This window comes from Heptranchias perlo, chromosome 2 (genome assembly GCF_035084215.1).
Source record: "Heptranchias perlo isolate sHepPer1 chromosome 2, sHepPer1.hap1, whole genome shotgun sequence".
NCBI classification, from domain to species: domain Eukaryota; kingdom Metazoa; phylum Chordata; class Chondrichthyes; order Hexanchiformes; family Hexanchidae; genus Heptranchias; species Heptranchias perlo.
Genome location: NC_090326.1, coordinates 121,707,013 through 121,731,124, shown reverse-complemented (window position 1 = coordinate 121,731,124; position 24,112 = coordinate 121,707,013). Strand labels below are relative to the sequence as shown.

Here is a 24,112-nt window from a genome sequence, read left to right as displayed (position 1 = left end):
GGGGATGGGAGGGAAGTGGCAGAGGCAGCTGAATGGATGGTCTCCACCTTAGTGACAGAAGTCTGTGAGCTCCTTGCACGTTGTTGGTGGTGAGGGTGGAGGGGGCAGGGGAGTGGGGTTTAAAAATATGGTTTGTAGTGGAGAAACTGGGGGTTATCTTTGTATTCCAGGATAATCCTGGAATAGTGAGCAGTTTTGGCAGAGGACAGCAGGACCTGATAGTGCTTTATGTGGTCCAGCCAGATCTGGCGATGAATGGCTCAACCAGTTGTCTGCCATAAATATTCAAGTCTGTGTCCCTTAGATTTAAGAGGGTGGAGATGAGGGCCGTACCGGGGTGAGAGAGAGAGTAATGGGGACAAGGGCATCAAAGGTGTAGGTGAAGATGTGATTGAGTAGATTGGTAGCTGCAGAAATGTCATTGTTAATGGAGGGCCAAAGGCTAGACAGTTGGGAATTTGAAAGTGCTGGAGTAAGTGACTTGGGGGAGAGTTTTTTCCAGGGGCGGACACAGAAGAAGGTGGGGTTAGGAGGGGGAAGGAGGATGTGAGTGGAGAGGGATTCAAGGAAGTGATCAGAGATGCCGTATCTGTGATTGACACGATTGGATTAGATTGGCCACATGAGATGGCAAGATCGAGGGGGTGACCATGTATATGGATAGGGGAGTTTATTTGGAGGGAGATATTAAGGGAGTATTGGAGGGCAGTGAAATCAGAGGAGAGAGGGCAGGCTGAATTGAGATGGAGGTTGAAATCACCATGGAAGAACAATAACTTGGTGCAGAGGCTGAGGGAGGAAAGCAGTGACTATATCTTGGTGAGAAACTTGGAGGTGGGGGGGGGGGCAGTAGAGAACGAGGATTTTAAAGGAGAGGTGAGAGGGGTGAAACAAGGTGAGTTGCTCAAAGGAAGAGAAGGTGCCAGAGGAGTAGGGGACAGACCAAGGTGTGATTTGGTGATACGGGCCACACCGCCACCACGGCAGTCTGGGCGGGGCAAGTGGTGGAATCTATAGCAAGGCGTGGAGGCTTCGTAGTTCGAAAGTCGCTGAGAGGCTCAACTACAACATGACTAGTTGAACCCTGGTTGACGGTCAGAGATGTTATGGTGATTTATAGGAGCATCTGCTGTCCACTCTTTATGCCAGTGAGTTGGTAAGGAAAAGTCAAAGGGATAAGGAATGGCGGACCATATTGGGTGTGTCGAAGAGAGCCTTGATATTGGTGGATAAAACAAATCAGTAAATTCGCAATGTGCTTTAGTCATGAAGTCTATTCACCAATTTTGCTACTGCATCTGAATGACAAAGATGTGGAGGAACAATGTTGCAGATGACTAGTAACCAAGGGAGGGAGCAGGGTGCAATATACCTGACGTAAGATGAAGATCAGCATGCAATTGAGCATCTACCAGTTTAGTGTGTGTCGAGTGAGCCCAGGCGGCAGCGCAGTATTCTACAACAGAGTAGCAAAGTGCAAGAGCTAGATGAGCATAAAGTGGAGGCACATGCAGCCAGCAAATTTGGCGACTAGGTTATTTGGGTTTTGACTTTCTCAGCAGTTTTTGTTAGATGTTTGCTTTGTTTAGTGATGCTTAAGTAGTAAGAGGAGTTGATGATTTAAGATGATAGTGAGTCCAAGAGAGGTACGAGCATTGTGCAAGTGAAAGGCAGAGTTTCACCCACAAATCAATTACTAACTGGGGGCGCAACAAGAGCGCTGATTGCCCCATGGTGAATTAACAACAGTCGAGCATAGAGCAGGGATTTGTGGTGACCTTAAATTACCAGTATTTACTGATGACACTAGAGTTAGCCTTATATAGTACTAATTTACAGTGCACAGTATCATGAGCTATTATCTTATAGTATAACTGTATCCTAGGATAATCTGTAGAAGTATGAAATGTAAGTGACCTGTTTGCTTTTATGTTTTACACATGGAGTGTATTTACATTACAAGTTTAGCATGGTTGCAAAGTGGTTTTGTCTTATAGCCGCGCTAAACTTGTAAAATGTAAATTGCCTGTTAAAGCCTGGAGTGAGTCCGAAGTGATCCTCCCCAAGACTTCACCAGCCCTTGAGTTAGATTTGGGGTAGTGTTGACATGTAATATTAGGGATGAGCAGTAAATGCCAGCCTTGTCAGCGACGCCTGCATCCCGGGAATGAGCATTTTAAAAATGCTCACTCTGACCTTAAGAACTGTAGAAAGAATAGATGCATCTCATCAGACTAGGCTGGATTTGAACCCAGGTTCTAGAGATGAAAAGTTAGGAAATTGGTAGCAATTATCAGTATATTGATGATAAGCTCCATAGCCAAATGTGCCTGGAAACAGTATTGTTATTTATGAAAAATTAAATTTCCAGTCTACAGATCTCCCATTCATAGGGCAGGTAACTGTAAAAGAAAGTTCAAAAAGCTAATCAAACTTAGTGACATTTCCTCACCTGTTCAACACTTAGGAGTTTAATGCACATACTGCAAAAAGCTCACTTTAATTGATTGCTAGGTTTGCTTAAGATAGAGATATACGCCCAGATTTTGCTGGAGCAGGGCATCTCATAAGAACGTAAGAAATAGGAGCAGGAGTAGGCCATACGCCCCCTCGAGCCTGTTCTGCCATTCAGTAAGATCATGGCTGATCTTCGACCTCAACTCCACTTTCCCGCCTGATCCCCATATCCCTTGATTCCCTCAGATTCTAAAAATCTCGTGGCGTGCTCTGTTAGTTAGACTTGTTCTAGCACATTTAGGTGTTAACATTTTTTTCCCACAAAGTTACTGGAAGTCCAAGCTGATAATGTGCGGTGAGGACAACAGGGTATCTGGGACCTTGGTGAACAACGGGACCAACAGTTCATCTCCTTAACCAATGAGATTAAAGGATTGAGAAATAAATAAAGGACTGAGAAAGAGGGTGAATTAGAGTGGGTGAATTCAATGTCAAATCAGGTACAGAAAGAGAGGGAAAGAAAGATTGGATTATAAGAGAGAGAAAGAGACATTGAGTTTGAGAGTGACGTACTTAAGTCAGAAACTAGAGTCTTAAACTTAAAGCCAATTACATAGGATGACACAAAACTTCAAAGTGTAGTGAACAGTGAGGACGATAGTGATAGGCTTCAAGAGGACATAAACAGGCTGGTGGAATGGGCGGACACATGGCAGATGAAATTTAATGCAGAGAAGTAAGAAGTGATACATTTTGGTAGGAAGAACGAGGAGAGACAATATAAACTAAATGGTACAATTCTAAAAGGGGTGCAGGAACAGAGATCTGGGGGTATATGTGCACAAATTGTTGAAGGTGGCAGGGCAGGTTGAGAAAGCAATTAAAAAAGCATACGGGATCCTGGGCTTTATAAACAGAGGCATAGAGTACAAAAGCAAGGAAGTTATGATGAACCTTTATCAAACACTGGTTTGGCCACAACTGGAGTATTGTGTCCAGTTCTGGGCACCAGACTTTAGGAAGGATGTGAAGGCCTTAGAGAGGGTGCAGAAGAGATTTACTAGAATGATTCCAGGGATGAAGGACTTCAGTTACATGGATAGACTGGAGAAGCTGGGGTTGCTCTCCTTAGAGTAGAGAAGGTTGCGAGGAGATTTGATAGAGGTATTCAAAATCCTGAAGTGTCTAGACAGAGTAGATAGGTAGAAACTGTTCCCATGGGCGGAAGGGTCAAGAACCAGAGGACGTAGATTTAAGGTGATTGGCAAAGGAACCAAAGGCGACATGAGGAAAAACTTTTTTACACAGCACATGGTTATGATCTGGACTGCACTGCCTGAGGGGGTGGTGGAGGCAGATTCAATCATGGCCTTCAAAAGGGTATTGGATAAGTACTTGAAGGGAAAAAGTTTGCAGGGCTACAGCGTTAGGGCGGGAGAGTGGGACAAGCTGGATTGTTCTTGCAGCGAGCTGGCACGGACTCAATGGGCCGAATGGCCTCCTTCCATCCTGTAACCATTCTATGATTCTATGATAGGCGAGTTGGCTAAGGTAGATTGGGAAATTAGATTAAAGGGTATGTCGGTTGATAAGCAATATCAAACATTCAAAAATATTGCAATATTCTCAACAAATACACATTCCATTGAGAAATAAAAAGTCCATGGGAAAAGTGATCCAACCGTGGCTAACTGAAGAAGTTACGGGTAGTATTAGATTAAAAGAGGCCTATAATGTTGCCAAGAAGTAAGCCTGAGGATTGGGAGAGTTTTAGAAACCATCAAAGGACGACCAAAAAATTGATGATGGGGAGAAAATAGAATATGAAAGTAAACGAGCAAGAAATATAAAAACAGACTGTAAGAGCTTCAACAAGTATGTAAAAAGGAAGAGAGTAGCAAAAGTAAACGTTGGGTCCCTTCGAGGCTGAGATAGGAGAAATTATAATGGGCAATAAGGAAATGAAAGATGTGTTAAACAAATATTTTGTATCTGTCTTCACACTAGAAGACATAAAAAGCATACCAGAAATAGTAGGGAACCAAGGGGCTAATGAAAGTGAGCAACTTGAAGTAATTAATATCAATAGAGAAAAAATACTTGAGAAACTGATGGGACTAAAAGCCGATAAATCCCCTGGACCTGATGGCCTACATCCAAGGGTTCTAAAAGAGGTGGCTGCAGAGATAGTGGATGCATTGGTTATGATCTTCCAAAATTCCCTAGATTGTAGAATGGTCCCAGCGGATTAGAAGGTAGCAAATGTAACACCGCTGTTCAAGAAAGGAGGGAGAGAGAAAACAGGGAACTACAGGCCAGTTAGCCTGACATCAGTGGTCGGGAAAATGCTGGAATCCATTATTAAGGAAGTGGTAACAGGGCACTTAGAAAATCATAATATGATTAGGCAGAGTCAACATGGTTTTATGAAAGGGAAATCGTGTTTGACAAATCTATTACAGTTTTTTGAGGATGTAACTAGCAGGGTAGATAAAGGGGAACCAGTGGATGTAGTATATTTGGATTTTCAAAAAGCATTTGATAAAGTGCCACATAAAAGGTTGTTATGCAAGATAAGGGCTCATGAGATAGGGGGTAATATATTCGCATGGATAGAGGATTGGTTAACGGACAGAAAACAGAGTAGGAATAAACGGGTCATTTTCAGGTTGGCAGGTAGTAACTGGTGGGATGCCGCAAGGATCGGTGCTTGGGCCTCAGCTATTCACAATCTATATTAATGACTTAGATGAAGGGACCGAGTGTAATGTATCCAAGTTTGCTGACGATACAAAGCTAGGTGGGAAAGTAAGCTGTGAGGAGGACACAAAGAGTCTGCAAAGGGATATAGACAAGTTAAATGAATGGGAAAGAAGGTGGCAGATGGAGTATAATGTGGGGAAATGTGAGGTTATTCACTTTGGTAGGAAGAGTAGATAAACAGAATATTTTTTAAATGGTGAGAAACTGTTAAATGTTGATGTTCAGAGAGTCTTGGGTGTCCTTGTACAAGAATCACAAAAAGTTAGCATGCAGGTACAGCAAGCAATTAGGAAGGCAAATGCTATGTTGGCCTTTCTTGCAAGGGGGTTGGAGTACAAGAGTAAGGAAGTCTTACTATTGTACAGGGCTTTGGTGAGGTCTCACCTGGAGTACTGCGTACAATTTTGGTCTCCTTATCTAAGGAAGGATATACTTACCTTAGAGGCGGTGCAACAAAGGTTCGCTAGATTAATTCCTGGGATGAGAGGGTTGTCCTGTGAGGAGAGATTGAGTAGAATGGGCTTATACTCTCTGGAGTTTAGAAGAATGAGAGGTGATCTCATTGAAACATAAAAGATTCTGAGGGGGCTTGACAGGGTAGATGCTGAGAGGCTGTTTCCCCTGGCTGGAGAGTCTAGAACAAGGGGGCATAGTCTCGGGATAAGGGGTCGGCCGTTTAGGACCGAGATGAGAAAAAATTTCTTCACTCAGAGGGTTGTGAATCTTTGGAATTCTCTACCCCAGAGGACTGTGGGTGCTCAGTCGTTGAGTATATTCAAGGCTGAGATAGATAGATTTTTGGACTCTAGGGGAATTGAAGGATATGGGGATCGGGCAAGAAAGTGGGGTTGAGGTCGAAGATCAGCCATGATCTGATTGAATGGCGGAGCAGGCTCGAGGGGCTGTGTGGCCTACTCCTGCTCCTATTATGTTATGTTCTTAGAAAGGAAAAGTAAGAAAAAGAAATAAAATTTATAATTTGACATTTAAGTCTCCAACCTGAAGGAATGAGACCCAACGCTTTTAATTGTTTACTTTCTGAGCAGTTTGATTGGCAGTCATGACCAATTATCTTGTCATTAAAAGGATACTTGCGCTGTTAACTTTCTGTGGCGAGTTTAATGGGCAATTAACGTGCAAATGCGGCGATGTTGAGGGTGAGATGCAGTTTCCACGAAGCTGGCGTGCAAATCGGCCAGCATCTTGTGACATTTCGCAATTCACGGATTATCTCTTCCTTGCCACAAGTTGCTGGCTGATTTGCACATTAATAAGCATGTGCATCGTTCACACGCTGTTATTTTTTTCAGCAAATTCTGGGCCATTATTTGCAACACGTCCATGTTGGTTAATTTCATGTGTAACTAATCTTCTGTTTTTCTGTATCCTGTCGCACTAAATTACTGACTCTTTTTGTCTCCATTGCTTGTGTTTTATAACCTTGCTTATACCAAGTTCGTACTGCTGTACAATACATCATTAAAATCACATAGTATGATAGAGAAGTGGTCAGGAAGTATTTTGCCCACTAATGAGATGACTGCAAAAATAAAGTTATCTTTCAAGTTCCTTGAAATCAGCCTTTTTATGTTCTAATTTGTGACTGAAATAAAAACAATATCAGCGGAAAATGTTGTCATGTCTTAGAAAATATTTTTGATGATTGAGCTTTAACTGCTTTGTTTATGTTTTCTTTTATTGTGCAGTTATTGACTGGACATTTTAATGAATGTAAAATGATGCATACACTAATGCAAATATATAACATTTTTACAGTATTTAAAGTTTTCTGATAAAAGCAGCTTGTCTTGAATTGTGGCTGTTCGTGTTGCAGGATTTGAAATGGCTGGATTAAATGTTCGGGAGAGGATGCAGATGAAAATGGAGAAAAAAGCCAAGAAGAAAACAGAAGGCAAATATTCGGTTGAACAATTGTTGGAAAAAGTAAGCTGTTCTTCAAAATTAAAGAAAGATAATAAAATTCTCTGCTAAAAGGACAATGTTACAGTTTTTGAAATGAACAACGTAATAATGTTTCTGTCAAGCATTCTAATCAGATTAATGAACGTGGGATCAGAACTTTTATGCACACACTTAGCCTTCTAAAGCATAAAGATCTTTTCCATGTCAGAGGAACTAACAAAGGAAAATTGAGCACAATTTGTTCAAAAACAAAGGGCTGGTGCTTAAATTGTCATTCTGATTTAAGATGACTGGACACAACATTCATCACGCAATCACTAGTTTTTGACCCTGTCCTCTATGATATAAACATAAACACACAAATGAACTAAAATCTGTGAATTAAAAAAAATCTTGTCCAAAATATATGGAGTCACGCAGACTCTCCTTCCCCGGAATGCATACTCTTATGGATTGACCAGTGAGAATGGAAACCTGTGGAATGTAAAGTGCAAAGTAGAAAGTTGTACTCAAATGGGAAAATATGGCTGGACCTCTATCAAAGATATTGTGTGATTGGGCATCACAAAATACACCAGATTGCCCCCTGTTTGTTTATTTGTTCCCTCTCACTGTGGGAATCCCTAGGTCTCCATTCAGTCTAAACCACCATGGTATGACCGAGATAGACAATTCCAGTGCTTTAATCAGGCATTTAAAACATGTAAAAATACTGGGTGGCCTAATATTCTTTAAATGTAGCTTCTGGATTTTTGCTGTGTGAACTTTTACGTTTAATATGGCTGCATAGCAGAACCCTCCGGTAGTGCTCCAGTTGTGCTGGAGTACTGAGTGTTTTAAATTCGGGGTGCTGTCCTTGGCTCAATCTGCCACTTAAATGTTATGGAGAGCCTTTATTTAAATTGACTTGCAAAGCCTCTGTTCTTTAATTGGACATTCACAACCTCAGTTTAAATAGAGGTGGTTGTCTGCTTCCTCACTGTAAATGCCCACTATTATGCTTCATCAAAATCCTAGTGACAACACTACAGCTCTTACCATGATGTGAGTCTATTGCCCGACCTATTGGAACCCCACTGTATTGTACTGCCCTATGTTGTTGTTTATGTATGGGGTTAAAATTGAATCTTTCAGGTTATTGCTCATTAGTTCAGCTCCAGATGAATTGGCTGCAGTGTCCTTCATAAGTGTGAATTGATAAGTCTAGATAATAGATAGTTGAAGGTGTCAGTCAACTGGAGATAATTGCTTTTCAGTGTCACAACATCCTATCCTATCTATTGTCAATCTTGATGAATCGCTGTTTGATCTAATATCAATGAGATTAATGCAGCCTTTTGAACATGGATTCATTCCATCTCTTATAATTTCAGAGGATTTGAATTGTTTTTCCGTGATGCAGTACTTCTGCCAAGTTATTTTTCCCTTATACGATTGGGATCATGCTGCTGTTGTGATCTCTCCATTTTTTTCAGTATGTCAGATTTATTTATCTCAGTATATTGCTCCATAGGTGAGCAGAAAGCGCATAGCTTAAATATCTTTCTATATTACCCTACATTACAACAGTGACTACACTTCAAAAAGTATTTCATTGGCTGTAAGGAGATTTGGAATAACCTGGAATGGTGAAAGACACTATGTAAATGCAAATCCTTTAATTATTTCTTGCAGAGCATTGTAACTGGGTTTTGTTACCTTCTTTAAAATATTTCCATGGACAACTTCTGTTCCAATGCTGCAACTCATCCAGAATGCTGTGGCCTCCATCCTCAGCCTCACAAATTACCCCCTTACCTCGGTCCCATCCTACAAGCTCCTCTCTGCAAAATACCTGAAATTGGGAACTTGATGGATCAAGGGTTGAATCTGTGTCCCAGCAGTGCAGTGTCAGTTGATGCTCCAGTGCTCTGTGTCAGGAGTGGAACCATGTTAGGGCAACTACCGTCCAATCTTCCTTTATAGTCCTCAAATACGTTGTTGTCACCCAGTTCCATAGCCACTTTTGGCTTTACTCCCTTAATGAATCACTTCAATCTGGTTTCCACCCTGGAAGTGTTTGTCCTCACCACAGCACTGATGTCAATGTCACTAATGACATCTTTTGAGAGAGGCTCATCTACATACATAGCAGAATGATTGATTTATTTTTAGATAGTAGCAGAACCGTGTGTAAATGTACTAGAACGGTACTTGATCTAAAATCTATTTTTTACTTGAGGAAACAGAAGTTGCTAAATTTATTTGTGCACTTTCAGGCTGAGGAATGCATGGACAACTTTAATTTTGAACTGGCACAAATGTTCTGTCAGCGAGCTTTGGACTTGGAGCCTAACAATTTGACCATACTTGATATGATGGGCAACATCTTTGCTGAGCTTGGAAACTCAGACAAAGCAAAAGAAATATCCTTTTGGCAGGAAGCTCCATCTTGCTTTGAATTCACTGTGCTTTCTTAAACTATCTTCTTCACCCAACCTTTATAGCTTTGTGGGAGACCTGGACAAGGTGACAATAGGACATGCTCACACACAGAGACTCTCACCAAAAGTGAGACAATCTGGGTGATGGACAATTCCCAAGACTGCTGTTGATGATTATCCATGATCTGCTCACGAGAGGTAAACTTGGAACAAGGTGCTTCACCTTCCCTTGTCTACGATAAAGTATCCCACCAGGGGGAGCTGTTGTATTTGTGTGGGAACTATTCACATCTAGCTTCAGATGGGGGCAGGTGGTGATAGGCAGCATTTTCATTGCCGAGCTACATGTGGCTTTTTTATGCTTAAAGGTGAAAGAGTTACATCATTAACATTATAGTAATTTTGAAGTTAAATTGTTTAAAGGCAATTTGCTTGAATTTAAGATTTTAAAAATTGAAACTATATTGTGTGATAAACTGTGTATACAGACCTATAAATTTTATAGTATATTGGCTATTCTAGAATGTCATACTGCTGTTTTGCAGAGAGGTAGGGACATTTTGTAGTGGAATTAATTAAAGCTATACCATATAAAAAAGAAAAAAAGAATTCTTTGACTCCGGTGAAAGTATTTCAGCAAGCTGTTGTGCTGAGTCCTGACGAAGGCTATGCTAAATACATGTACTTGGGCCAGATCCACTGTGGACAGGAGGCAGTACAGTACTTCAACAAAGGGATTGAACTCATGATTAAAAATTACCAAAAGCAGAAGGAGATGGTGAGTAGTAATCTTTTAAGATTATCCAGCTTTTTAACAGAGAAATATTGGTTGAATTTTACATGCTCCAGATACTGTATGCAGAACCATCATGGCATATGTTAGTCTTAGTGCAATATTGTAAATGTTTTTTGCTGGTTAATTTTTGGCTTGTTTGTTTTTTATTATGTATTCTGATTGGTATAAACTTCCACTTGAAGCTCAGATTTTTAATTTGACTATTAAAAATAAACTGTTAACCTGTTACACTGTATCTATTAAAATTGAAAAATGATTGAAACAATTTATTTTTGGAGAAATTTTGATTAAGCCTGAATAAACCTTGTGACTCACGGACACCCACAAGTCAATATGAAAGGACCATTGTCCTTCAGTGCCACTGCTGTCTCTGTTCTAATGCTCGAGGGAGTGCTTTTGATTCTGATTTTGTTACCTATTTCAGAATTTTACGCTGGTTTCCATTTTGTTGTAGTTGTACGCTTGCGTGGCATTAGTCAGGGTGGTGCAATATCTGATAGCGTAGCTGTATGCATTGGTGTGTTATATTCTTCAGGATCAGCATTTTGTCCTGTGTTCGCTGGATACAAATGATGTATAATCTTCCATTTTAATTTGGTGATGATATGAAACATTTAACAAATGGATTTCTTTAGGTGAAGCTATATCTGGAGTTATTTAAGCACTCATATGTTTCTCAACTTAAACTCAACAAGTTACAAATTCAATTCAAATTAACCAGTTCTATACTATTTAAAAGAAAACACATGGAAAGGTTCCACTAGTTCAAATGTGATTGCTAATTTAGCTCTAATATTGGCATAAACTGAAAGGGTACGATTTTCAAACACTTCCAAGCCGTGACACATCGCTCATGACTGCCTTTTGAATGATTTCCTTCATCTCCAATATTTGATGCCAACCTAATCAAAAGATTTAAATAACTCTGTGAGCGAGTTGGAACAAAGTACCAGTAGTTTTTAAATGCAATCTGGAAAACAGCTGGTGCCCCTTGCGTTTTTGGCAAAGTCCAGTGTCTGTGGTGCTGAATGACAGTAAGAAAAAATTGCTGTGGATAATTGTGAAATTCTAAGTTTACAGTGTATTTTATAATACAAGTAAGTTTGTGACATTGTTTTTGGACAGGCCACACAAGCAGCAGCCTGTGCTCCTGATAATGCTGAAGTAACTCCCCAAAACATCTCTACGGCCTTTTGTTCATTGGCAGAGATTTTCCTCACTGACCTCTGGTAAAGTATTATAATATGTTGACTTGAGGGCTGTATTCTGCTACAATCTTAATTTTATTTTTGTTTCAGTAATTTTTAAAACTGAGCTCAAAACCATCACGAACGAAATTAATCCATGTAGTTTAGAAAATATAAAAATTGGAGTAATTTTTTTTCGATTGGGGTGAGAAGAGAGGGGAGTTGATTAGTGTTGTTGTACAGAGAGGGGTTTCACAGACTGGACATGTAAGCTGATGAGGCGACCGTGTGTTTATTGGTCATTTCTGAGCTAGGAAACACCTTTCAACTCATGAATGCTTTATCTCCTTAAATACCCGATTCCAGAACTGTATACTCCCACTACAGACTTAATTGCTCCACCTCTGAATATAAGAGGGCCAGAGTTGGAGGAACGCAGAGTACTTGGAGGGTTGTCGGGTTGTCGGGTTGGAGCAGGTTATGGAGTTCGGGAGGGGCGAGGCCATGAAGGGATTCAAACTTGAGGGAGAGAAATTTTTAAATTGTGACGTTGGGGGACCAGCAGTAAATGTAGGTAAGCAAGCTCGGGGGCAATGGGTGAGCAGGGTTTGGTATGGGACAGGATCCTGGCAGTAGAGTTTTGGCTGAGTTGAACTTTATGAAAGGTAGGGGAATGGGAAATCACCGGCCAGGAGATCATTGGAACAGTCAGTCTGGAGGTGACCAGGCGTGGATGAGGGTTTCAGCAGCAGATGAGGCATGGTGGAGATGGACAATGTTGCGGAGGTGGAAGTTAGCGGACTTGGTGATGATGGGGGTATGGAGTCGGAAGCTCAGCTCGGGGTTAAATAGGACGACGAGGTTGTAAACAGTCTGGTTCAACCAGAGACAGTGGCCAGGTAGGGGGATAGAATCAGTGGCTAGGAAACAGAGTTTGTGGCAGGGAAAGGAACCAATGTTAAGGGATCTAAGTTATAAACTGGATTGTTTTGCATAAATCTGAAGTTAATTAGAACAATATATTTCAGATATATGTATTGCATATCTGTGATTTATTTCAGAAATTAATTGACAGGCACTTCCATGTGAGAAGCTGCATATTACGATGTTTTCTGGCACATCATACAGTGAAGTTATTTTAGCACTTAATCTTCAACTCTATAAACTGGGAAACAAATCCTAGAAAAATAATTAATCAGACTGGTAAGATTTTGCTAGATACTTGTAACCTTCAGCTAGAAAAGCTTTTGTTTGCGATAAGGAAGAAGAAAGCAACAGCTTGCATTTATATAGTGCCTTTCACATCCTGAAGATGTATTGATGTGCTTCCCAGCCAATGAATTACTTTTGGAGTGCAGCCATTGTTGTTTTGTAGGCAAATATGGCATCTAATTTGCACGCACCAATATCTCAAAAACAGCAATAAGATAAATGGCCAATTCATTTATATTGGTGATGTTGGTTGGGGGATAAATGTTGGCTCAAACACTGCAGAACTCCTTGCTCTTTTGAAAACAAGAATTATGGGATTTTTTTACATCCACCTGAGGGGGTCTCGGTTTAACATCTCAACTGTCGATGGTATCTTTGACAATGCATCGTTCTCTCTACTGCACTGGAGTGTCAGCCTAGATTATGTGTTCAAGTACTTAAGTGGGGCTTGAATCCATAATCTTCTGACTCCGACGCCAATGTGCTACTACTAAGCAATGCTGACATAAATAATGCTCAGGTTTACTTTTCAAAAAAAAAAGGTTCTGAATCCATTCAAATGTGGGTTTTAATGCCTTGATCCACTTGAGTGGACTCGATTACTTAAGTATCTAATCTTGCTCGTTGAAGTGCCACAACATGCCAACATGGTTCAGGTTGCGAATGCTCCCCCCCTCCCCCCCCCCGCCCCCCTTCCCAAGAGTCAACTGATTGAAATGGCACTCAGGTTTTTCAAAAACTTCACAACCCAAAACTATGTTGTGTTCCTAATTGGGACAGGATGTATAATAGTGAGCAGGTTCGAAGAGGGGGAAAATGGGATGCTAATGCACCTTAAGGTGTCTTGTAATTTAAACCACAGCTACATCCTGCATATGTGAGTGGGATAAAGAAAATAGACTGATTTTCTGAAAATGTGGTTGGACATGATAATCCTGCCTTCAGTTTGTAGTAATCTTTGAACCTGTCAGCCTATGTGAAAGAGAGAACAGCACCTGGTGAGCGGGAACTCAGACTAGAGGCAGGAAAGTGTACAACAGGGCTTAAGAGTTACATGACGTATAGAGTAAAGGCAGGGTGATTGGAAAAGAGGGCGAGGATGAAAGGAATCAGGTGGCGTGGACTAAGCCGAATGGAAAAATAGTGACGCTCCTTTAGTTCTTTTAGGGAGCTAATATTCCCCTTCTGCTTATCTTCCATGTGTGTGGATCATCTCAAGAAGTTTGGAAGGAAAAAGGAGAGGGGAAGAGAAATTGCTGTGTATATCCATGTATCATTTATGCATGTGCATCTTATTTTTATTGTGGAAAGAAAACACATATGGTTGTATCTGACCAGCTTTACTGCAGGTGAGACTGATCTAGATACCACCGCAGAATAAAATTAATGTAAATCCTGTTGACATAAAAATAATACTTTCTGATACATAAACAGACCAAATACAGAACAACTGCATGGATTAGTCGCACTGTCTACCACGAAACCTACTGTGAGCAGAAACTAACCACAACTAACTACAATACATAGAGAGAGTGTGTGTGTGTGTGTGTGTGTGTGTGTGTGTGTGTGTAACCAAAAATAAGTTACATGGGACTAATGTCAAAGCAATGGTGGCTTTATTTCAGATGAAAATATAAACCATTTCTTGTCATGGTTGAATATCATCCAACCCCAATATGTGCTTCCTACTTCGTAATCAAACTTAGTATCCATTGTTCTTTCTTTATAAACACAAATTCATATAAACAAGGTTAAATGATTTTGAAATGACTCTTGGAGGTGCTTAACTCCATGTTGAGAATTACATTGAGTTACATCGAAACTACAGCGCAGAAACAGGCCGTTCGGCCCACTGGTCTATGCCGGCGTTTATACTCCACATGAGTCTCCTCCCTCCCTACTTTATCTAACCTTATCAGCATACCCTTCTATTCTTTTCTCCTTCATGTTCTTATCCAGCTTCCCCTGAAATGCATCTTTGTTATTTGCCTCAACTACTCCTTGTGGTAGCAGGTTCCACATTCTTACAACTCTCTGGTTAAAAGAAGTTTCTCCTGAATTCCCGATTGGATCTTTAGTGACTACTTTATATTTATGACTTCTAGTTTTGGACTCTCCCACAAGTGGAAATATATTCTCTACGTCTACCCTATCAAACCTTTTCATTATCTTAAAGACCTCTATCAGGTCACCCCTCAGCCTTCTCTTTAGAGATAAGAGCCCCACCCTATTCAGCCTTTCCTGATAAGTAGATCCTCTCAGTTCTGGTATCATCCTTGTGGATCATTTTTGCACCTTCTCCAATGCCTCTATATCCTTTCTATAAAAGAAAGACCGGAACTCTGCACACTACTCCAACTAAGGTTCTATACAAGTTTAACATAACTTCTCTGCTTTTCAATTCTATCCCTCTAGAAATGAACCCCTGTACTTGGTTTGCCTTTATATGGCCTTATTAACCTGCGTTGCTACTTTCAGTGATTTGTGTATCTGTATCCTGAGATCCCTTTGCTCCTCTACCCCAATTAGCCTTTTATTATCCAAGTAGTATGTGGCCTCTTTATCCTTTCTACCAAAATGCACCACCTCACACTTATCTATATTGAAATTTATTTGACAATTACACCCCACAATGTGGTGTAGTCTGCAAATTTTGAAGTTGTACTTCTGATTCCTGAATCCAAATTGCGCATATAAATTATGAACAACAGTGATCCCAGCACTGATCCTTGTGGAACACCACTTCCCACCTTTTGCTAGTCTGAGTAGCTGCCCTTAATCCCTACTCTTTTCTGTTTTGTAGCCAACTTGCTATCCATTCTCCAACCTGCCCCCTGACTCCACATGCTCTCGCCTTAGCTATGAGTCTACAATGTGGTACCCTATCGACGGCCTTTTGAAAATCCAAATATATTACACCTACTGCATTACCCTTGCATACTCTTTCTATGAGAATGTGCTTAAGACTTTCATACATTGGAATTGCTCAGCTAATGGCTCTCTGCTCTAGATTCAGAAAGGCATGGATGTTAGGGAACTTGGGGAAATAAATAGTGATGTCTTGAGGAGTGTACATATTACAGAGAGGGAGGTGCTGGAAGTCTTAACGCGCATCAAGGTAGATAAATCTCCGGGACCTGATGAAATGTATCCCAGGACGTTAAGGGAGGTTAGGGAGGAAATTGCGGGTCCCCTAGCAGAGATATTTGAATCATCCACCGCTACAGGTGAGGTGCCTGAAGATTGGAGGGTAGCAAATGTTGTGCCTTTGTTTAAGAAGGGCGGCAGGGAAAAGCCTGGGAACTACAGACCAGTGAGCCTGACATCTGTAGTGGGTAAGTTGTTAGAGGGTATTCTGAGGGACAGGATCTACAGTCATTTGGAGAGGCAGGGACTAATTAGGAACAGTCAGCATGGTTTTGTGAGAGGAAAATCATGTCTCACGAATTTGATTGAGTTTTTTGAAGGGGTAACCAAGAAGATAGATGAGGGCTGTGCAGTAGACGTGGTCTACATGGACTTCAGCAAAGCATTTGACAAGGTACCGCATGGTAGGTTGTTACATAAGGTTAAATCTCATGGGATCCAAGGTGAGGTAGCCAATTGGATACAAAATTGGCTTGACGACAGAAGACAGAGGGTGGTTGTCGAGGGTTGTTTTTCAGACTGGATGCCTGTGTCCAGCGGTGTGCCTCAGGGATCGGTGCTGGGTCCGCTGTTATTTGTTATTTATATTAATGATTTGGATGAGAATTTAGGAGGCATGGTTAGTAAGTTTGCAGATGACACCAAGATTGGTGGCATTGTGGACAGTGAAGAAGGTTATCTAGGATTGCAACGGGATCTTGATAAATTGGGCCAGTGGGCCGATGAATGGCAGATGGAGTTTAATTTAGATAAATGTGAGGTGATGCATTTTGGTAGATCGAATCGGGCCAGGACCTACTCCGTTAATGGTAGGGCGTTGGGGAGAGTTATAGAACAAAGAGATCTAGGAGTACAGGTTCATAGCTCCTTGAAAGTGGAGTCACAGGTGGATAGGGTGGTGAAGAAGGCATTCAGCATGCTTGGTTTCATTGGTCAGAACATTGAATGCAGGAGTTGGGATGTCTTGTTGAAGTTGTACAGGGCATTGGTGAGGCCACACTTGGAGTACTGTGTACAGTTCTGGTCACCCTATTATAGAAAGGATATTATTAAACTAGAAAGAGTGCAGAAAAGATTTACTAGGATGCTACCGGGACTTGATGGTTTGACTTACAGGGAGAGGTTAGACAGACTGGGACTTTATTCCCTGGAGAGTAGGAGGTTAAGGGGTGATCTTATAGAAGTCTATAAAATAATGAGGGGCATAGATAAGGTCGATAGTCAAAATCTTTTCCCAAAGGTAGGGGAGTCTATAACGAGGGGGCACAGATTTAAGGTGAGAGGGGAGAGATACAAAAGGATCCAGAGGGGCAATTTTTTCACTCAAAGGGTGGTGAGTGTCTGGAACGAGCTGCCAGAGGCAGTAGTAGAGGCGGGTACAATTTTGTCTTTTAAAAAGCATTTGGACAGTTACATGGGGAAGATGGGTATCGAGGGATATGGGCCAAGTGCAGGCAATTGGGACTAGCTTAGTGGTATAAACTGGGCGACATGGACATGTTGGGCCGAAGGGCCTGTTTCCATGTTGTAACTTCTATGATTCTATGATTCTATGAAAGCAAGGTGAAAGGCACAGTTAAGTATTTTCGAGTGCCACTTAAAATCATAAAAGAAGTTCATAAAATAATAGATACTTAGGAGTTGTTATACTTAACCATACCTCTACTAGGTTTCTGATGTCCGCTATGCCAGTGTGCTTGTTTTCCTTAGATATTTTGTGTTCTTGTGATAAACTAATTTTGATGTTTTACAGACTTGGATAGTGATTGTACGAAACAAGAAACATTAATATCAATTAAAAAAATAAATCGCCAGTAACTACAAATATGCAATTGGTCATTTTCCCAAAGGCTCATTGGATGAGTAGAGAAATTAAAATAAGACTTGGAGTCATGGCAAATCTAGGGTTAATAACAGGAAAGAAGATTAAGCAGAGTATAAAAACATTGAAGGGTAGTAAAAAAAAAAATCAAAGGTTGAGAGGGTATGAAGGAAGATTGGCAGAAAACATGAAAGGTAGTAGTAAAGGATTTTATAATCATAAAATGTGGAGAAGTAGTTAAAGGGTGGAACTGACCAGATGAAAAGGAAATCTTATGGGACATAAAGGAATGGCTGAGGTACGAAATTAATATTTTGCCTTTATTTTCACAGAAGGTTATGGTAGTGTGAATAAAAAGGTACGAGAGGAGGTGGCAGAGCAATTAGTTAAGATAATTAAAGATAAGGAATTAGTACTTTTTTTATTATTATTCGTTCATGGGATGTGGGCGTCGCTGGCAAGGACAGCATTTATTGCCCATCCCTAATTGCCCTTGAGAAGGTGGTGGTGAGCTGCCTTCTTGAACTGCTGCAGTCCGTGCGGTGAAGGTTCTCCCACAGTGTTTCAGGTTGGGAGTTCCAAGATTTTGACCCAGCAACGATGAAGGAACGGCGATATATTTCCAAGTCGGGATGGTGTGTGACTTGGAGGGGAACGTGCAGGTGGTGTTCCCATGTGCCTGCTGCCATTGTCCTTCAAGGTGGTAGAGGTTGTGGGTTTGGGAGGTGCATTCAAAGAAGCCTTGGTGAGATGCCGCAGTGCATCCTGTGGATGGTACACACTGCAGCCACAGTGCGCTGGTGGTGAAGGGAGTGAATGTTTAGGGTGGTGGATGGGGTGCCACTCAAGTGGGCTGCTTTTTCCTGGATGGTGTCGAACTTCTTGAATGTTATTGGTGCTGCACTCATCCAGGCAACTGGAGAGTATTCCATCACACTCCTGACTTGTCCCTTGTAGATGGTGGAAAGGCTTTGGGGAGTCAGGAGGTGAGTCACTCGCTGCAGAATACCCAACCTCTGACCTGCTCTTGTACCACAGTATTTATGTAACTGGTCCAGTTAAGTTTCTGGTCAATGGTGACCCCCAGGATGTTGATGCTGGGGGATTCGTAAATGGTAATGCCGTTGAATATCAAGGGGAGATGGTTAGACTCTCTCTTGTTGGAGATGCACTCACAAGACAGTCCAGAATGTCACCCGAGCACAATGCAACGCCATCAACGCTCTCAAGACGAACCGCAACATCGTCATCAAACCAGCGGACAAAGGAGGAGCCATCGTCATACAGAACAGAATGGACTATTGCAAAGAAGCAGACCGACAACTGGACAACCGGGAACATTACAGACGGTTACCCGCAGATCCGACCAAAGAACACACCCACCAGCTCAACAAACTGATCAAGACCTTCGATCCAGACCTTCAAAGCATCCTACGTGCTCTCATCCCACATACTCCCCGCGTGGGAGACTTCTACTGCCTCCCAAAGATACACAAAGCCAACACACCCAGACGTCCTATCGTTTCAGGCAACGGAACCCTGTGTGAGAACCTCTGGATACATCGAGGGCATCCTGAAACCCATCATACAGGGAACCCCCAGCTTCTGTCGCGACACTACAGACTTCCTACAAAAACTCAGTGCCCACGGACCAGTTGAACCAGGAACACTTCTCACCACGATGGACGTCTCGGCACTCTACACCAGTATCCCCCACGATGACCGCATCGCTGCGACAGCATCAACACTCAACACCAACAACAGCCAATCTCCAGACGCCATCCTACAACTCATCCGCTTCATCCTGGATCACAATGTCTTCACCTTCGATAACCAGTTCTTTACCCAAACACACGGAACAGCCATGGGGACCAAATTCGCACCCCAATACGCCAACATTTTCATGCACAAGTTCGAGCAGGACTTCTTCACTGCACAGGACCTCCAACCAACGCTATACACCAGATACATCGACGACATTTTCTTTCTATGGACCCACGGCGAAGAATCACTGAAGAGACTACACGATAACATCAACAAGTTCCATCCCACCATCAAGCTCACCATGGACTACTTCTCAGAATCAGTTTCTTTCTTGGACACACGAATCTCCATCAAAGACGGGCACCTCAGCACCTCACTCTACCGCAAGCCCACGGACGACCTCACGATGCTCCACTTTTCCAGCTTCCACCCTAACCACGTCAAAGAGGCCATCCCCTATGGACAGGCCCTGCGAATACACAGGGTCTGCTCAGACGAGGAGGAACGCGATGGACACCTACAGACGCTGAAAGACGCCCTCGTAAGAACGGGATATGATGCTCGACTCATCGATCGACAGTTCCGACGGGCCACAGCGAAAAATCACATAGACCTCCTCAGAAGACTAACACGGGACGCAACCAACAGAGTACCCTTCGTCGTCCAGTACTTCCCCGGAGCGGAGAAACTACGCCATGTTCTCCGCAGCCTTCAACATGTCATCGATGATGACGAACACCTCGCTATGGCCATCCCCACACCTCCACTACTCGCCTTTAAACAGCCACCCAACCTCAAACAGACCATCATTCGCAGCAAATTACCCAGCTTTCAGGAGAACAGCGTCCACGACACCACACAACCCTGCCACGGTAACCTCTGCAAGACATGCCAGATCATCGACACAGATACCACCATCACACGAGAGGCCACCACCGACCAGGTGCATGGTTCATACCCCTGTGACTCGGCCAACGTTGTCTGCCTCATACGTTGCAGGAAAGGATGCCCCAGAGCATGGTACATTGGCGAGACCATGCAGACGCTGCGACAACGGATGAACGGACACCGCGCAACAATCGCCAGACAGGAGGGTTCCCTCCCTGTCGGGGAACACTTCAGCAGTCAAGGACATTCAGCGACCGACCTTCGGGTAAGCGTACTCCAAGGCGGCCTTCGAGACAACGCAAAATCGTCGAGCAGAAATTGATAGCCAAGTTCCGCACCCATGTGGACGGCCTCAACCGGGATCTTGGGTTCATGTGACGCTGCAAGTAACCCCACCAGCGAACAAAAGTTATCTGTTTTTAATATAACGGGTCATTTGTTGTCTTTCTCTTCCTTCCGGATGTTTCTATGTTTCTGCCTGTCTGTTTTTTGTTTTTTTTTGGTTGTTTGTATATGCGGTGGCCCTGTAGGTAACAGCTCTCTGTCTGAACACTTTGATTGCCTTGGCAACGGGCAGTTGGAAAGACTATCTGTAATCACCAGGTATTGTTCTGTGATTTATAAATGCGAAAGGTTCGAGGATTTCTTGACATTCACCTGAGGAAGGAGGAAGCCTCCGAAAGCTTGTGATTTTCAAATAAAATTGTTGGACTATAACTTGGTGTTGTAAAATTGTTTACAATTTTCAACCCCAGTCCATCACCGGCATCTCCACATCATTGTTGGAGATGGTCATTGCCTGGCACTTGTCTGGCACGAATGTTACTTGCCACTTATGAACCGAAGCCTGCATGTTGTCCAGGTCTTGCTGCATGCAGGCTCGGACTGCTTCATTATCTGAGGGGTTGCGAATGGAACTGAACACTGTGCAGTCATCAGCGAACATCCCCATTTCTGACCTTATGATGGAGGGAAGGTCATTGATGAAGCAGCTGAAGATGGTTGGGCCTAGGACACTGCCCTGAGGAACTCCTGCAGCAATGCCCTGGGGCTGAGATGATTGGCCTCCAACAACCACTACCATCTTCCTTTGTGCTAGATATGACTCCAGCCACTGGAGAGTTTTCCCCCGATTCCCATTGACTTCAATTTTACTGGGGCTTCTCGGTCAAATGCTGCCTTGATATCAAGGGCAGACACTCTCACCTCACCTCTGGAATTCAGCTCTTTTGTCCATGTTTGGACCAAGGCTGTAATGAGGTCTGGAGCAGAGTGGTCCTGGCGGAACCAAAACTGAGCATTGGTGAGCAGGTTATTGGTGAGTAAGTGCCGCTTGATAGCACTGTTGACGACCACTTTCCATCACTTTGCTGATGATTGAGAGTAGACTGATGGGGCGGTAATTGGCCGGATTGGATTTGTCCTGCTTTTTGTGGACAGGACATACCTGGGCAATTTTCCACATTGTCGGGGAGATGCCAGGGTTGTAGCTGTACTGGAACAGCTTGGCTAGAGGCGCAGCTAGTTCTGGAGCACAAGTCTTCAGCGCTATAGCCGGGATGTTGTCGGGGTCCACATGTTGTATCCAGTGCACTCAGCCGTTTCTTGATATCACGTGGAGTGAATCGAATTGGCTGAAGACTGGCTTCTGTGATGGTGGGGATATCGGGAGGAGGCCGAGGTGGATCATCTATTCGGCACTTCTGGCTGAAGATGGTTGCAAACGCTTCAGCCTTGTCTTTTGTAATCACGTGCTGGACTCTGCCATCATTGAGGATGGGGATGTTTACGGAGCCTCCTCCTCCCGTTAGTTGTTTAATTGTCCACCACCATTCATGACTGGATGTGGCAGGACTGCAGAGCTTTGATCTGATCCATTGGTTGTGGAATCGCTTAGCTCTATCTATAGCATGTTGCTTCCGCTGTTTAGCATGTATGCTGTAGCTTCACCAGGTTGGCACCTCATTTTTAGGTATGCCTTGTGCTGCTCCTTGCATGCTCTTCTACATCCTCATTGAACCAGGGTTGATCATGGTAGAGTGAGGAATATGTCAGGCCATGAGGTTACAGATTGTGCTGGAATACAAATCTGCTGCTGATGACCCACAGCGCCTCATGGATGCCCAGTTTTGAGCTGCTAGATCTGTTCTGATTCTATCCCATAGTGCACACAACATGTTGGATGTGTCCTCAGTGCGAAGACGGGACTTCATCTCCACGAGGACTGTGCGGTGGTCACTCCTACCAATATTGTCATGGACAGATGCATTTGCGACAGGTAGATTGGTGAGGACGAGGTCAAGTAAGTTTTCCCCTTGTGTTGGTTCGCTCACCACCTGCCGCAGGCGCAGTCTGGCAGCTATATCCTTCAGGACTCGGCCAGCTCGGTCAGCCGTGGTGCGACCGAGCCACTCCTTGGTGATGTACATTGAAGTCCCCCACCCAGAGCACATTCTGTGCCCTTGCTCCCAGAGTGCTTCCTCTAAGTGGTGCTCAAACATGGAGGAGGACTGATTTATCAGCTGAGGAAGGGCAGTAGATGGTGATGAGCAGGAGGTTTCCTTACCCATGTTTGAGCTGATGCCATGAGATTTCATGGGGTCGGGAGTCAATGATGAGGATGCCCAGGGCCACTCCCTCCTCACTGTATATTACTGTACCGCCATCTCTGGTGTGCCACTGGCAGGACATATACCCAGTGTCTGGGACGTTGGCTGAAAGGTATGATTCTGTGATTATGGCTATGACAGGATGTTGCTTGACCAGTCTGTGGGACAGCTCTCGCAATTTTGGCACAAGTCCCCAGATGTTAGTGAGGAGGACTTTGCAGGGCCGACTGGGCTTGGGTTGCCTTTGTTGTATCATGTGCCTAGTGGTCCGTCCGGTTTTATTCTTCTTGTGACTTTTTTTTAGTGAGATTGTACACCTGAGTGGCTTGCTAGGCCATTTCGGAGGGCGATTAAGAATCAACCACATTGCTGTGGGTCTGGAGTCACATAGGCCAGACCGGATAAGGACAGCAGATTTCCTTTCCGAAAGGATATTATTGATTTACGATAATCCAGTAGTTTCATAACCACCATTACTGATACTAGTTTTTATTTATTTATTTAATTAATTGAATTTGAACTCATAACTCCGGATTATTAGTCCAGGCCTCTGGATTACTGGTCCAGTAACATAACCACTATGCTGCCGTACTTACTGCAGTTGTACAGGGTTTTGGTGAGACCACATCTGGAGTATTGTGTGCAGTTTTGGTCTCCTTATCCGAGGACGGATATCCTTGCCATGGGGGGAGTGCAACAAAGGTTTACCAGACTGATTCCTGGGATGGCAGGACTGACGTATGAGGAGAGATTGGGTTGACTAGGCCTATATTCACTAGAGTTTAGAAGAATGAGAGGTGATCTCATCGAAACATATATAATTCTAACAGGACTAGACAGACTAGATGCAGAGAGGATGTTCCCGATGGCTGGGGAGTCCAGAACCAGGGGTCACAGTCTCAGGATGGGGTATGTAATTTAGAACCGAGATGAGGAGAAATTTCTTCATTCAGAGCATGGTGACCCTGTGGAATTCTCTACCACAGAAGCCAATGGAGGCCAATTCATTAAATATATTCAAGAAGGAGACAGATATATTTCTTAATGCTAAAGGGATCAAGGGATATGGGAAAAAGCGGAAACAGGGTGCTGAGTTAGACGATCAGCCATGATCGTTTTGA

The 24,112-nt window shown here is 43.0% G+C and overlaps 1 protein-coding gene across 5 annotated transcripts in view; it reads left to right on the top strand.

Annotated features, from left to right (window-relative positions):
* Positions 1-24,112, top strand: part of si:dkey-12j5.1 (uncharacterized) — a 409,564-nt gene that overhangs the window by 20,046 nt on the left and 365,406 nt on the right. For all 5 annotated transcript variants that reach the window (XM_068006739.1, XM_068006729.1, XM_068006764.1 and 2 more), the window contains 4 exons: positions 7,055-7,164; positions 9,402-9,548; positions 10,195-10,344; positions 11,488-11,591. In XM_068006739.1, coding sequence (XP_067862840.1) covers positions 7,063-7,164; positions 9,402-9,548; positions 10,195-10,344; positions 11,488-11,591 — 503 coding nt within the window. In that variant the 5' untranslated portion in view covers positions 7,055-7,062. The remainder of the gene's footprint in view (positions 1-7,054; positions 7,165-9,401; positions 9,549-10,194; positions 10,345-11,487; positions 11,592-24,112) is intronic.